General features: G+C 36.4%; 3 protein-coding genes and 1 long non-coding RNA gene across 11 annotated transcripts in view; 2 read left to right on the top strand and 2 right to left on the bottom strand.

Annotated features, from left to right (window-relative positions):
- Positions 1-1,551, bottom strand: part of LOC135160889 (cadherin-99C) — a 75,597-nt gene extending 74,046 nt beyond the window's left edge. The window contains exons 1-3 of one of the 2 annotated variants that reach the window (XM_064117998.1): positions 1,483-1,551; positions 942-1,074; positions 403-576 (exon numbers count right to left, since the gene is read on the bottom strand). In XM_064117998.1, the coding sequence (XP_063974068.1) occupies positions 403-405 (3 nt within the window). In that variant the 5' untranslated portion in view covers positions 406-576; positions 942-1,074; positions 1,483-1,551. The remainder of the gene's footprint in view (positions 1-402; positions 577-941; positions 1,075-1,482) is intronic. The other variant, XM_064118008.1, reaches the window with a different exon arrangement.
- Positions 526-2,852, top strand: LOC135161165 (uncharacterized). 3 transcript variants are annotated; one of them, XR_010298712.1, is made up of 4 exons: positions 526-803; positions 1,806-1,969; positions 2,315-2,475; positions 2,713-2,851. It is a non-coding gene; the product is annotated as an uncharacterized LOC135161165 (long non-coding RNA). The 3 variants fall into 3 exon arrangements; XR_010298711.1 differs by lacking the exon at positions 526-803 and adding an exon at positions 2,551-2,609 and having other exon boundaries at positions 1,772-1,969; positions 2,713-2,852; XR_010298710.1 differs by lacking the exon at positions 526-803 and having other exon boundaries at positions 1,691-1,969.
- LOC135161033 (large ribosomal subunit protein uL1m) lies at positions 1,581-4,162 on the bottom strand. Its single transcript, XM_064118295.1, has 8 exons — positions 4,022-4,162; positions 3,566-3,770; positions 3,088-3,289; positions 2,695-2,868; positions 2,332-2,446; positions 2,029-2,147; positions 1,855-1,952; positions 1,581-1,776 (listed from the first exon to the last, which is right to left on the bottom strand). The coding sequence occupies exons 1-8, from the start codon at positions 4,038-4,040 to the stop codon at positions 1,644-1,646; spliced, it is 1,065 nt and encodes a 354-aa protein (XP_063974365.1). The 5' UTR covers positions 4,041-4,162; the 3' UTR covers positions 1,581-1,643.
- A 467-nt stretch (positions 4,163-4,629) lies between these two features.
- Positions 4,630-12,540, top strand: part of Twin (twin) — a 339,039-nt gene continuing 331,128 nt past the window's right edge. The window contains exons 1-4 of one of the 5 annotated variants that reach the window (XM_064118156.1): positions 4,648-4,783; positions 6,177-6,372; positions 6,576-6,891; positions 7,338-7,513. In XM_064118156.1, the coding sequence (XP_063974226.1) occupies positions 6,336-6,372; positions 6,576-6,891; positions 7,338-7,513 (529 nt within the window). In that variant the 5' untranslated portion in view covers positions 4,648-4,783; positions 6,177-6,335. Of the gene's footprint in view, positions 4,784-4,875; positions 4,918-6,176; positions 6,373-6,575; positions 6,892-7,337; positions 7,514-12,540 lie in introns of those variants that run through there. The other 4 variants (XM_064118139.1, XM_064118131.1, XM_064118146.1 and 1 more) reach the window with 4 other exon arrangements.

Raw genomic sequence — 12,540 nt, 5'->3', positions numbered from 1 at the left:
ACTATCGCATAAATACACCGAGAAACGTGCTTCAACTTGGCATTCATTTCTGTTCCGTTCAGTATCAATAAAGAATTTATCTCCCATGAATTACAATCACCACTGGAAAGCCCTCGCTCAACATTACAGAGAAAATCGTGTAAAATTTATTATCGCATGTAAATTTTAGTAAATATCATTTACATGCTAATCGCCGATCAAACTAGCCAATTGTTTTTTTTCACTGAGTGCAGATTCAATCCGTTGAGAGGTGTAACGTCTATTCCTCTCTGTGACGTTTTCCATGCGCAAGATTGAAATTAAAAAAATTCCTCGTGTTTATAAATACCAGATTCAACAGGTGAGGTAACGCAGGCGCATCACGACTAGTAATAGGATTGTAAAAAAATAAATGGGACTCACCATCTTTGATGCACTGCTAATTCCAGGAGGCTGTCGTCATATCCAGTTTAAAATCACAATTTCATAATTGCACACTGTATTTCAAGTTTCACACAATTACCAATGAAAATCACCGTCACTTCACACACTCGTGGATTTAACCGGTCTCAATGCGGCTGCGCGATTCACTGCCGACTGAAATTGAAAATTTTCCAGATGATTTATGACAATTCGCAATAAATTTATAAATTTTTTCGGATCAGTTTAACCAGAGCTTTTGCAATTTCTCATGCACCTATCGAAACGATTATCGGCCATTTATTGCTGCGAGTAATTCAATTTGTTTGGCATGTGTTGCCGGATCAGCCAGGAGAAACGGACGGATTTTCAACCTGGCGGACAACGACTGAGCTCACAGGCAGGTAGGTGAGCTCTCCATACCCCACCACAATTCAAAACTGTACGCCGGGCCGCTCACCAGTCTCTACCTTCTCTTTTTCCCCCGAGTTCACATCAAGCTTTTCTTTCTCTACCGTTTCTCATTTCATTTCTTTACACACCTTCGTACTGACCGACCTGTTTGACCGATCTTGGGGTCCTCGAATTACCGCAACAGGGGACAGAAACTTGATATCCTTTTTTTGTCATCCTTTTTTTTGTATTGTGGAGTGGGAAAGTCAAGTGGAAACATAACTGAGGAAATAGTATTTTCATTGATCTTTCAATTGATTCTGACTAATGACTATATCCGATATATTGAGGACTATAAACTCAAAGGCAATTGTATTGCACAAAGCGAGAAACACTATTTGACAGTTTTTTCCATTGATTAAATGGTAAAAATTAACTAGAAGTTGACTAGTTCATTTAAATGGTTCAGCCAAGACTTCAAGGACTATTTCAGATTGCAATTTTACGTTACAATTTTTCAGTGTTGAATATGAAAATCGAATGGAAAATAATAGATATGGATTTCTCATTTTTTATAGTCAATGAGATATAGTCATCATGATATGGTGAACTGGACATATCAATTTCAAATAATAATTCTACATGAAATAGTCCTCTGATCTACATGAAAATAATATCCTCAATGATTACCTCATTTTATCCGCGTTTCAACACAATTCTGCTCTTGAAATGGAATATTCGTGGCGATGGAGGGGATTTAAGTGGTGCTGTGAATATAAGGAAAGAGATTTATTTAGGTTATTTGGCTTTTTGTTTTATTTATTCATGTTGAGGAAGAAATGATTACTAAGCTAAGCGCGAATCGATGCCTCTTCCTCATCATCTGAGTCATCACTTTGGTCATCGGTCTTTGTGGCCTGTTCGAAATATTGCTCAAAGTCGACTTTTAATGCTTCTTGTGTTACCGCACTCATTAGACTTGTTCTGGGAACAGAGGATTATTTTTATTTCAGAGGAACACTATGAGTTTCGATGCACAATGAAGTGAGCAATATATATTACCTCCACAAAAATGGGCCGTCTCCTTTGGGTTTCATTTTATTGACGTCTTGGATTACTGCTTCGAAGTTCTGTTCGAGCTCTTTCGAGTCCATTGCAAGCTGAGAAATTATCATAGGTTTAGTATTTTCCTATTTATTGCCGATTTCGTTAAGTTTTACTGGTGGGATTACGTACTGTGCCAATGGGGGCGGTTATTGTTGCAAATTTTGGTTGTCTCTCGTGGAGAACTGCACTGTATTTGATTCCATGGAGAATTTTATGAATCAGCGCAGGCAAATCTAATCCCAAAGTACCTGAGAAAAGTTTTCATTTCATTTCATGTTTTCTATTTTTTCCATAATTAAGACAAAATAGAGCAGTTCTTAGAAAAATGATTATTTTACTGGTTAATAGAAATAATATTAATTATATGCCAACATGGAATGCAGATGAATTTCATAAACCGCAAATCTCTTTATAGATTAATTATTCATATACCTGTACGAGGATTAGGAAATTTCCTCTTCATCAACCCCCTAATGACAGAGAGCTCCGTAAGGATGTCAGGATGAGCCACGAAACTATGAAAATCACCTACTGGTATTTCTCCTGTCTGAAAGGGAAATGAAATTATCAAATGGAGTACGTCTAAAATTTCCGGATTGTTTTTCAGTAATTTTCATTTTGCCGATAAATAATGGTATTTTTCACGCTTAGGCGGGGAAAAGCATGAATCGTAATCGTATCGTTTGTATCGTCAGAATAAAATTTTATAAGTTAGTCGTTAATAACAAATTTAAAAAATAGAATTTTTTTCCAACTCCTCATTAACAAGAAGTACATATGATTTATATTAATCACCTGAAATTTGGCTATCAGATCAATACCTCCACTGAGAGTGGCTCCAGCTTTGTCAGCCATGTCCGCCAATTCTGGAGCCTTGCAAAAAGCGACGACTGTCCTGTACTCTCCATGATCGAAAGGACAAGGGATGTTGACTGTACGTGAGAAAGGCTCAATCGGCTTCTTGTCTCCCTGAAGAAATTAATAGTAAAGTTACTTCTGAATTGGTGGTCACACAGTTAAGATGTACTCATGTACAATCAATAATTAATCATTAATTGACGATAAATAAATTAATATGCATATAATTACTAAGAATTGGTAAGAATAAGTCGGAATTACGTCATATATTTGGTAAGATTAAAAAAATGACGCCTTAATTATTCGTGCTTGGTAGTCCAAAATACTCACAGTCATGTCGAGTTCGATGAAAGCATTGATATAAGCATTGGGCATATTATAGCGTGTGGGATGATGTGTTTCCCTGTGGCATTGCACTGCCTCCTCGAAGGGATAAACCTTAAATTGGTGATATTTCTGCAACCATACATCATCACCTGTCGTTGTCTTATTTAAGTCAATTCTTTTGACAGTATTAAGGGCCAGAGCCTGTCTGAAGGAATAATTAAAAATTATTGCAGATTATATTAAGAAATGTCGTTTTTTTTATTAAATTTACTTGATATTTTAGAAAAAGAGAAGCCCGAGTTTTGTGCGGGAATTTGTTAGGTGCATTTTTTATTTCTTGCAATGCTTGAGAAAGATCCAATAAAATTGTATAACTCGTGATTGGACATTTACGCTCTATTGTCACCATCTCATGTCCGTCAGAACATGCACACAAAAACGAAAAATAATACAAGAGGTTACGAGTTGGTGTTGTACTTACGATTTTTTAACACGTAAATTCTGCGGAATCCATCCGATCTTCTTTACCTCCACCACCTTCTTTTTCTTCTTCAATTTTTCCTTCCTCTCTCGGGTACTCTTGCGAGCTGCATACTCACGTACTTGTAACAACGGGCATAACAATTGTGTGTATCTCGAGTTGATTCTCGGTTGAAAGACAACTCCGAGCGCCGAAAAGGCTTTTCCTTCAATCAAATACATTCCCTCATGTTAATCAATTATTAAAAACACTGTAAATCATTAATTTATTGTCACCAATATACTGTGACTCTTGACGAAGGTTATGTCATCTTTGAAATGCGAAAATACACACATTGGCTCATCTCTGGATGAGCCAACAAGAACCCGGCAATAATGTTATAAGTTACCCCCCAAATTAACCGAATGTCACAGTCTATTTATTATTTAAAACAATGTTTAAAGTGCTGCAAATTACCTGCGGTGCTGGCCGCCATGTGTGTTCAGCTAGTATATATGAAATTCTATTTATTTGTACATAAAGATTGTTTCAACGATAAAGCTACCGCCATTTTATCGAACAACATGGCGGCCGCTTTACGTGATGCGGGGCATACAACCAGAGTCAAATTTCCGAAAGGGTCAAGTGGGCGACAAGATTATTATTATCAGCGATTAATCTGTGCTCTAAATAACAGTAATAATTTAGGCCTGTAATTATATTAAACCAACAGGCCTACCTACAGTCTACATGTCTCAACTTGTGTATTGAAAAAAAATAGATTTGTATGTTTGATTTAGATAAATTAATTTAACGTTAGCTAATTTAGTAGATAATTTTAGTAATCTTTTCTTGATGGCTCCCTGAATTATTGACAAACCAATCTGTTTTATCAACTCACAAACATAATATTTACCGACAAACGCACAGGGCGCCACGAGACCAGGCAATAATTCCCCTGCCGCCATTTTGGAAAGCAATGGCGACAATAGTTTCCGGTGAGCTCGCAGTACCGTCGACTCTCACGGCGTCGCATCAGTCGCTGTTACTTCCGGTTGAGAATTGATCAGCTAGTTGCAAAGCACATGTCTGTATAGTGCGTGAAATACAGTGCAGTTGATAAATGGAGTCACAGTGTTTGTCAAGGTAGTTTTGTTTACGCGAAAAAAACGGTTTCTTTTCCCATTCGGAATATAAAAGCACTCTATACGTCTTGTGTATGTTGAGAGGTAGATGAAGGTGTGTATTTTGTTTAAATTTGATAATAGATGTACGTTCCGGTACCATATTGTTGACATTCAGAGTTTAATATATTTTTATTTTGCACCTAGAGTCAGTGATAATGTGGGGTACTCCAATTCGTTATAAATCGGGTATTTAATCAAAATCTGAATATTTTATGCACTAATTGCACTGGGGATATTATTTTGTTATGGGTATGACATTGAATTGGCATTTGTAGGTGATATTTAACATGGTATTATTACTCCAATCCCATACGAATAATTCCATCATAGGTTATGGGTTTCGCGCTCGAAGTTTTCTCCATTAACTCCAGTAAAACATTTGTTTTCGAGTCTTTTTCAATTCTCTGACTCAAAGCACATCCACTACATTCAGTTTACTCGATATTTTGATGCAATTTAATTCAGAAATAACATGTGGGTGTGGAATTGATACGTTTGAGGTTGGTCAGTATTATTTTATCGCTGCAGCGATTCACTGATTGCTTGCAAACATTTCCACACTTGTTAATCGAATTAACGTGTATCATTGAGACTATTTGTGTTACTTTCCTGTGAATATTCACTTGGACATGTTTTACGGGAGTTGAATGGAAGTCCTTGAATAACCTAAATCATTTTCCTTACCATGGTGATCCTTTCGGTGCATTAGGATTTTATTTGGGAATAATTATCCTAACTTTTAAGCAGTGAAACTGGTTCAGATATTCTATATTTTTATTTTTTCTCTTCAGCCTTTTAGTAGATGAATTAGTGTTCTTAAAATAAATCCAATCAGAGTTTTGTTTTGTCCAAGTTTCAGGACTTTTTCACTGAAATTTTTCGTGGGTAATTCCAATTAAAGATTCCTTTTCTAGTTTTCATCGATTTTATAACTCGAAATACATTATTTCATCTTTAATTTTCTTGAAGTTAATTCGGAAATAACACAGGGGGTGGGATTAATGCGTCGGAGGTGGGTCAGGATTATTTAATCGCTGCAGCTATTAACTGATTACCAAACATTTCGACGTCTGTTGATCGTCATTGAGAAAATTCTGTAGCTTTTTGGCGAATGTTTATTTGGAGAAGTGTTATGGAAGTTAGGTCGGAGCTTTTGGTTACCCTAAACCATGTTGCTCATGACAGTGATCGTTGTTTTGAATTTAAATTTATTCATATATGTTTATCTGGGACTTTTAGCATTCGAATCAATCTTATTATTTTTCCTTTTTCTTTTGAGGTTTATGTCAGTGCTTTCAATCTGTTGAATTCACATATGAGATTTATATATTTGATGTTGGACAAGATTATTTAATTGCTGCAGTGATTGACTGACTACTCTCAAGCATCTCCATCGGCGTTTCTCGAATGGACGAGCGTCATTAAGACAATTACCTAACTTTCAGTGAATGTTTATTCGGAAAAGTCTCGAGGGGGATTTATTGAAGCTCCCTGATTACCCTAAATCATGTTCCTTATCACGGTGATCCTTCCTCTCACGCTGGAGTGCGTCTCGAGGTCTGAAGTAATCCTCAACCACTCCAGCTCTATTGCTCAATCCCTGCATGACAAAGATCCTCATCCTTGCGAGAATGATCGTAGGTCAGTTATCATATATCAAATTCATTAACTAATAATTTAGCTCGCCATTCTTTTTAGTCTAACTGAAACCATCAACAGTTGAACTTTATTAATCCTCGATTGTCTCATAATTTCATTAGTGTTTTCACTAGCTCATGTAATTTATTTGGTGCATTATTCGAGCTATTATTGGAGCTATGAATGACCCAATGATTATTCAACAGGATTCAAGATGTCCCGCAACCATAAGGACAAATATGAAAGCTCAAACCCGCGTCGTACGCACACTATTATGTCCACTGAGGACGCCAACTCTGGTAAGAAATCTTATTGGCCGGAGTTGGAGATAACAGGCAGCATAAGAAATTTGAGTCCCAATATATGGCAATTGACTCATTTAACTGCGCTATATCTTAATGATAACAGTTTACAAAGGATACCACCTGAAATAGGACGGTTAGCTCAGTTGAGAGTACTTGATTTAAGTAGTAATAAACTACGCAGTCTGCCTGCTGAACTTGGGGATCTCATCTACCTCAAGTAAGTTATCGTTATTTAATTTATTCTTTACTGTTGGAGTATAATGTTGAAATTTCATTTTTTATAGGCATTAGAAGCCATTGTCATTCCCTGTTTTCAGTTTATTTTTGAAAATTTGTCTATGAATCATCAATTGCAAAATGAATTACTTAAGCGCCTAGCAGACAATTTCCTTGTTATATTTAATTGCAATTGTTCTACTCAACTTTCTAACACAAAACTATAAGTTGACAGTGAAGCAATTGAATTTAAAAAAGAAAGTTCTATGTATTTCATTTGCATAATTTTATTGATTAGAATTCACAAGTTGTTCAGAATTTAGAGGTCATCTGAAACTTCAACAGTAATATCCTAACAGCCAGGTCGATTTAATAAATTTTAGCATAATTAATTATTTATCTCAGTTAAGTTTAAACTGTTCCTGACAATTGACATGTCTATTTCAGGGAGTTGCTTTTAAATCAGAATTTTCTCCGAGTATTACCGTACGAATTAGGAAAGTTATTCCAGTTACAAGTGCTTGGACTACACGGAAATCCACTCAGTAAGGAGATGATGGCCGTCTACGGTGAACCATCGGGGACTCACAAGCTGCTGTCGTACATGCTGGACAATTTACAAGGTAAGATTTTATTAATTCAATTCAGTAGACCAGAAATTATCAATTATGGGCTTGAAATTTAATTTCCCCTGGGTCTCATCAATTCATTAACCGGTACGTGAGTTTGCCAATGTTTTCAGGGAGATTTTAAACGTAATTGAATTTTTTATAAAGTATATGGTATTTAGATCTCTATTTATGTCGTTTCTTGTCTTGTATAAAATTTATACCGTACGAACAGTCGCCTATTTTGTCGAACTGCCTCGTCCAGTTCAAAGCCGTCCGGTAGATGACTCGTCATGTACTGCATAAATGGACTTTTCAGAAAGTAATTAAATATACAAAATTGATAAAAGTGCAAATTAAATGAAAAATTCATTATGAACTATGAATACTGAATTCAATAAAAATTCATGAAAAAATATGGGATGGCAATAAGGGGGTATTATGTTAGAGTTGAATGGGCTCGATACCACGCGGTAATTAAATTGGATCGTTCTATGTTATAATATTGCAATCAGGACATACATGTAGTTCAAAGCAAGAATTTAATTTAACTTACAGGAGTATGATGACCCAGAGAAAATTAGTAGTAGGATATTACACATATTGAAGCTTTAATATTTTAAATATTGTAAATGAATAGTGGAAATTGATAATTTCAGTCGTCTCTAAACCTAATTTGTTTATATGATTAAAAATTTAGTCAATTGTAGTGCATGAGTATTTGACACAGTTTCCTATTTTATCGAACTGTTGTGAGGAATTCAAAGCTCACCAACAGATGACTCCTCATGTGTCCCATAAGCCAACACTTTGGAAATTCATTAAATATCCAAAATTAATGGGAGTTTAAATTACCTCCAAAATTCATAATGAAATATTGAACGCCGAGGGCAATCAAAATTTATGAAAGCCGTCCACTTTGAATGTCGAGGCAATAATGAAATATTATGTTTAATTCACATAGCCCTGGTTAGAATGTAATAATTAAAGTGGATCTTTCTATGTTATAATATTTCAATCAACTGAGCACACATGTGCCTTGAAGTGGAGCTTTAATGTAATTTGAAGGGGAATGATGACCGGGAGAAAATTAGCAGTGGAATACTGACCTCCCACTGTGCTACAAAACTTTTATCGCGGAAAATTTATTATTTCACTCGTGTATATTCATTGGAGAGGGTTGTGCATGAGGCACATTAGTGCCTACATAATTTGATTTCTTTTATCATTCGGGGTCAAGTGGGTGTGCCAAGGCGCAAGCGCCAGTGGGTGGACGTTCGTGATTTCCATGATGTTCTGTTCTATGGTGAAGTCCTGTAGGGCTTTGGGATGATGCACTGGAGGAGGGCGTGCTTCACCCTTTCCATTGTATTCTTCCTTCTTACTCTATTGAATTTTTGCACGTTGTCCACAACGTTTGCCCCAGAGCCCCTCCTCACTCCCTCTTCATTCTCTTTCTCTCTCATTTTCTACCTTTTACTAGTGTAGACCATTGTTCCTTGACTTTTATCATTGTGGTATGACGTGCTCGTCATCATCTCGGGATTTATCACAGTCGTTTCATCTATGTGAACGTTTACGGTGTTATCTGTAACGAGATCAGTTTCATGAAATCAAAGTGCTAAAAATCGAAGTCAATTCTGGACGATCGGTGATTTATCTACTTGCCAACGGTCGGAAAGTTATTGTAATAGTTCCGAATAGGGTATGGTTAATTTCCATTATTTATCCGTCTTACACGATCACTATAGTTACTTTGAAATATTTTTAGGAATTTTTTTCGCGTGGATATGACATTCAAATAATGAAAAATATAATTTTGATGATTAAAATTTTTTCAAAGACAATTTGGTTTATCATAATGAAATATTTTGAATACTCAAATATTAATAAATTATTTACCTATTAAATAATAACTGTGATCCCACTCTCTTGAAGGGCTTAACAAATTTCTTCCATTCACCATTACAATGATGGCATTATAACTGTTGACTTTAACAAGTACAAACTTTAATAAGCAATATTAAACTTTTTCTGACTTTGAAGTTTAATATAAATGCAATGTATCAAGTGACAAGCCCCAAGTGACTTTAGAATTTCATATCCGCTTTAGCAAACTTGTCGTTCTGCTCAACCCATCCGTACAACCTCTAAGTCCTTTTATTACTTCAATACATGTAACTTGGAATTTTCACTGTTGGAAAGCACGTTTCGAATCTTTTACCGTTGAAAATCTTGACTACGGAGAGTCGTGAACGAAAGTTAAGCGGATTAAATGCCACGGTGGGGGATGGAGTGATGAGAGGGAGACGGGGAGGAAATGGAGACCACAGCCAACAGAGTTTTGTGTAACTAGGATTTAACATTTTCCAGGGTTTAGAGCTTGACCCATTTTATTACCACAGCAACTCATTTCATTGGTATCAACTGAACTTGGCACTGAGGATGAGGATAAATGTGTTTTCATTCTACTCGGGGTTGCTATTTTTCCCAAGGGATGAGGCCCTTTTTTTAACGTCATTCTCGTCAATTTCTCAATGGCTGGTGAATCATTCATCTTCATTTCTTATTTCTCCGTGGGTTGAGCGTCGAATAAGCCACCAGAAGATGAGATCGTGATACTGGAAATTGTTGGAGTCGCTCCAAATCCAAGAGTCCTCAATTTTTCAGGGTTCCGATGTTTTTTCGTTACGCCCACGAGGGCAGACCCACATCCCTTTGAGGCGGTACTTTAATCTTAGTCAAATATTCAAGGATTTTTTTCTTTGCGGCCGGGAAATGGGTAATTCAGGGGCTTGGTCGTAGTAGAGTCATTACTTAATTTTTTTTCACGTTATGATGGGGATGTAGGTTTTTTTTTACCTTGATGGAGATTAATCTTCTGTTGCGTCGGGGTATTCATTCCCTTCTGTAATGAGGAATTAAATTTTGATTACATTTTTTATTCATTTGGGGTTTTCTCAATTGGTTTATGGAATATTCCTTGTAGCTTATCATTTTTTGGAAAACTTTTGAAGTTCTGGTTGTGGTACTATTGGCAAATTTATTGCAATTCCCCTGTTCCTTCAATCGATTTAGTAAATTTTTCATTATCTCCGCTTTCGCTGCGAAAACGCGTCTCGATTGAATCGATTATCAACAAATTACCAAGCCAAAATGATTCTTATTTGAGTGATGGCATTGGGGTCACGTATTGCAATTGGTTTTAAACCTCGGTGAAAGGTATTTCATCGTTGGTAACATGAGTTGACTACGTGAAGGCTTCCGGAAAATCGTTTTTCCAGACTTAAATTTCCAATCGAGCGGTCGAGCCACATGACGCCGAGCAGCTTTTATAAAATTGGTTCTGTACCAACCGAGACATTACCTTTTTTCAACATTTTTTTTCCATGCGGAGAAAGGAGTCCAACGAATGGGATGTTTTGCATAGTTTAATGGATACTGAGGGAAAAGGAACAAGTTCTCAAACGAGTCGTTGTTGTTCAGACTGAAAACATTAAGTTTTGCAGAATATATAAAAAAATGAATTAGTTCAATTTATGTATAAAGAGTATGTAGCATATATGTCTTACAATACATATTTTTTGGTAATTTCCAATGGCGATTTTTCAAGTTCAAATTCCATCGATTTGCGGAAAGTCTTTTTTTTACATCAGCCCATAGTTCTATGGTAATAAAACAGCCGTAACAATGGGAAAGATGCCCTGTCAGACAGGATTGTCTGGCATGTTGTACACAGGGATCAACAAATAGAGAGGAATAATGCGACGCTTGTGGGATATGTAGGTCAGCCATTTGTGGGGGTTGGCTGCCGTTACACTAAAAAATATTACCAATTTTTCTTTTATAAAAATCGATGAACGAAACTTGGAGAAAGGCAATTCCCCATTGACTCGATTAATTACTCCTGTGTTATTCATAATTTACTGGTATACATGTTTACCTCCTGAGTAATAATTGAACACTTGTTTTCGATTCACTTCGTGTGTTTGTATCGCAACGTCAACGTCCAATTACTCGCACGAAACATTTTATACAGATAAAAAAATGGAAATTGCGAGCTGAACTCGGAAAAACAGATACATTCCTAGCATGAATAGTCCGGCACAATCACTCGGAGTAATTATACATACGTTTTTTAAACAGTGCATTCTCTTCCTTGGTAATTAAAATTTTCGTTTATTTTGGTTGTGTGCCGCGGTGAAATAACGGTAGGAAAATTGAATGAGAAAAAATGGGTGACTAGGTTTTTTGTTATTATGGGAAGAGATGATAACTGGATATATGTTGGTTTTGGGATTAATCAAAGCAGGGAAAGTCGGTAAAAATGGAATGGTCCGAACAGACGGGTATCAGTTTTTTTTTTTAGTATTCTCGATTGTGAAAAATAATTTTTTTCCTGCTTCTCATCTTCAATCACAGTTTAACTAATCATTTATCGTCTGCTCCAATGCACTTCTAATCCATCGTATTCTCTGATAGCTGTAAAAAAAAACTCGGAGATAAGTGGCCCTGTCGATAGCGCTTTTACTTTGTGTCACGTTGAGAGACTTGAGATATCGACAAAAACTCGGTATTATATCGAGGTCTCTGTGTCGTTCTCCCGTAACTCTTCTTCCAATTTTCCATCGCCATTCAGTCGATGTTCAATTTGTTTCCGTACAGGTGTAGTCAACATAACTTGTTGACTCAGTATTTTTTGAAATAAAAAAAAAAAATTAATGCGATTCACACCGGATATGATTCTGACCTCTTCCCTCGCAACGACAATCAAGTGCAAAACATGTCAGGCATCAGAATGTAGGGCGTTGGGTGAAAGTGGCCTCATACACCGAAGCATAAACACTCGGTGGTTTATTTTCAAACAAACCAACTCATTATTCGGCAGTTATGCATGCTATACGCATCCAAATGAGGGAGGTAGTGCTGCGAATACGGCCTGCCACTTCGAGACTCTCTCCCTCTCTTTCTTAAGTGGTGTTTCATGAAATTTCTGAATTTATCAAGTTGAGTTTTACACGGTAACATAGAATGATGACAAC

Source organism: Diachasmimorpha longicaudata, chromosome 1 (assembly GCF_034640455.1).
Source record: "Diachasmimorpha longicaudata isolate KC_UGA_2023 chromosome 1, iyDiaLong2, whole genome shotgun sequence".
NCBI classification, from domain to species: domain Eukaryota; kingdom Metazoa; phylum Arthropoda; class Insecta; order Hymenoptera; family Braconidae; genus Diachasmimorpha; species Diachasmimorpha longicaudata.
This window is presented reverse-complemented; position numbering and strand designations above follow the sequence as displayed.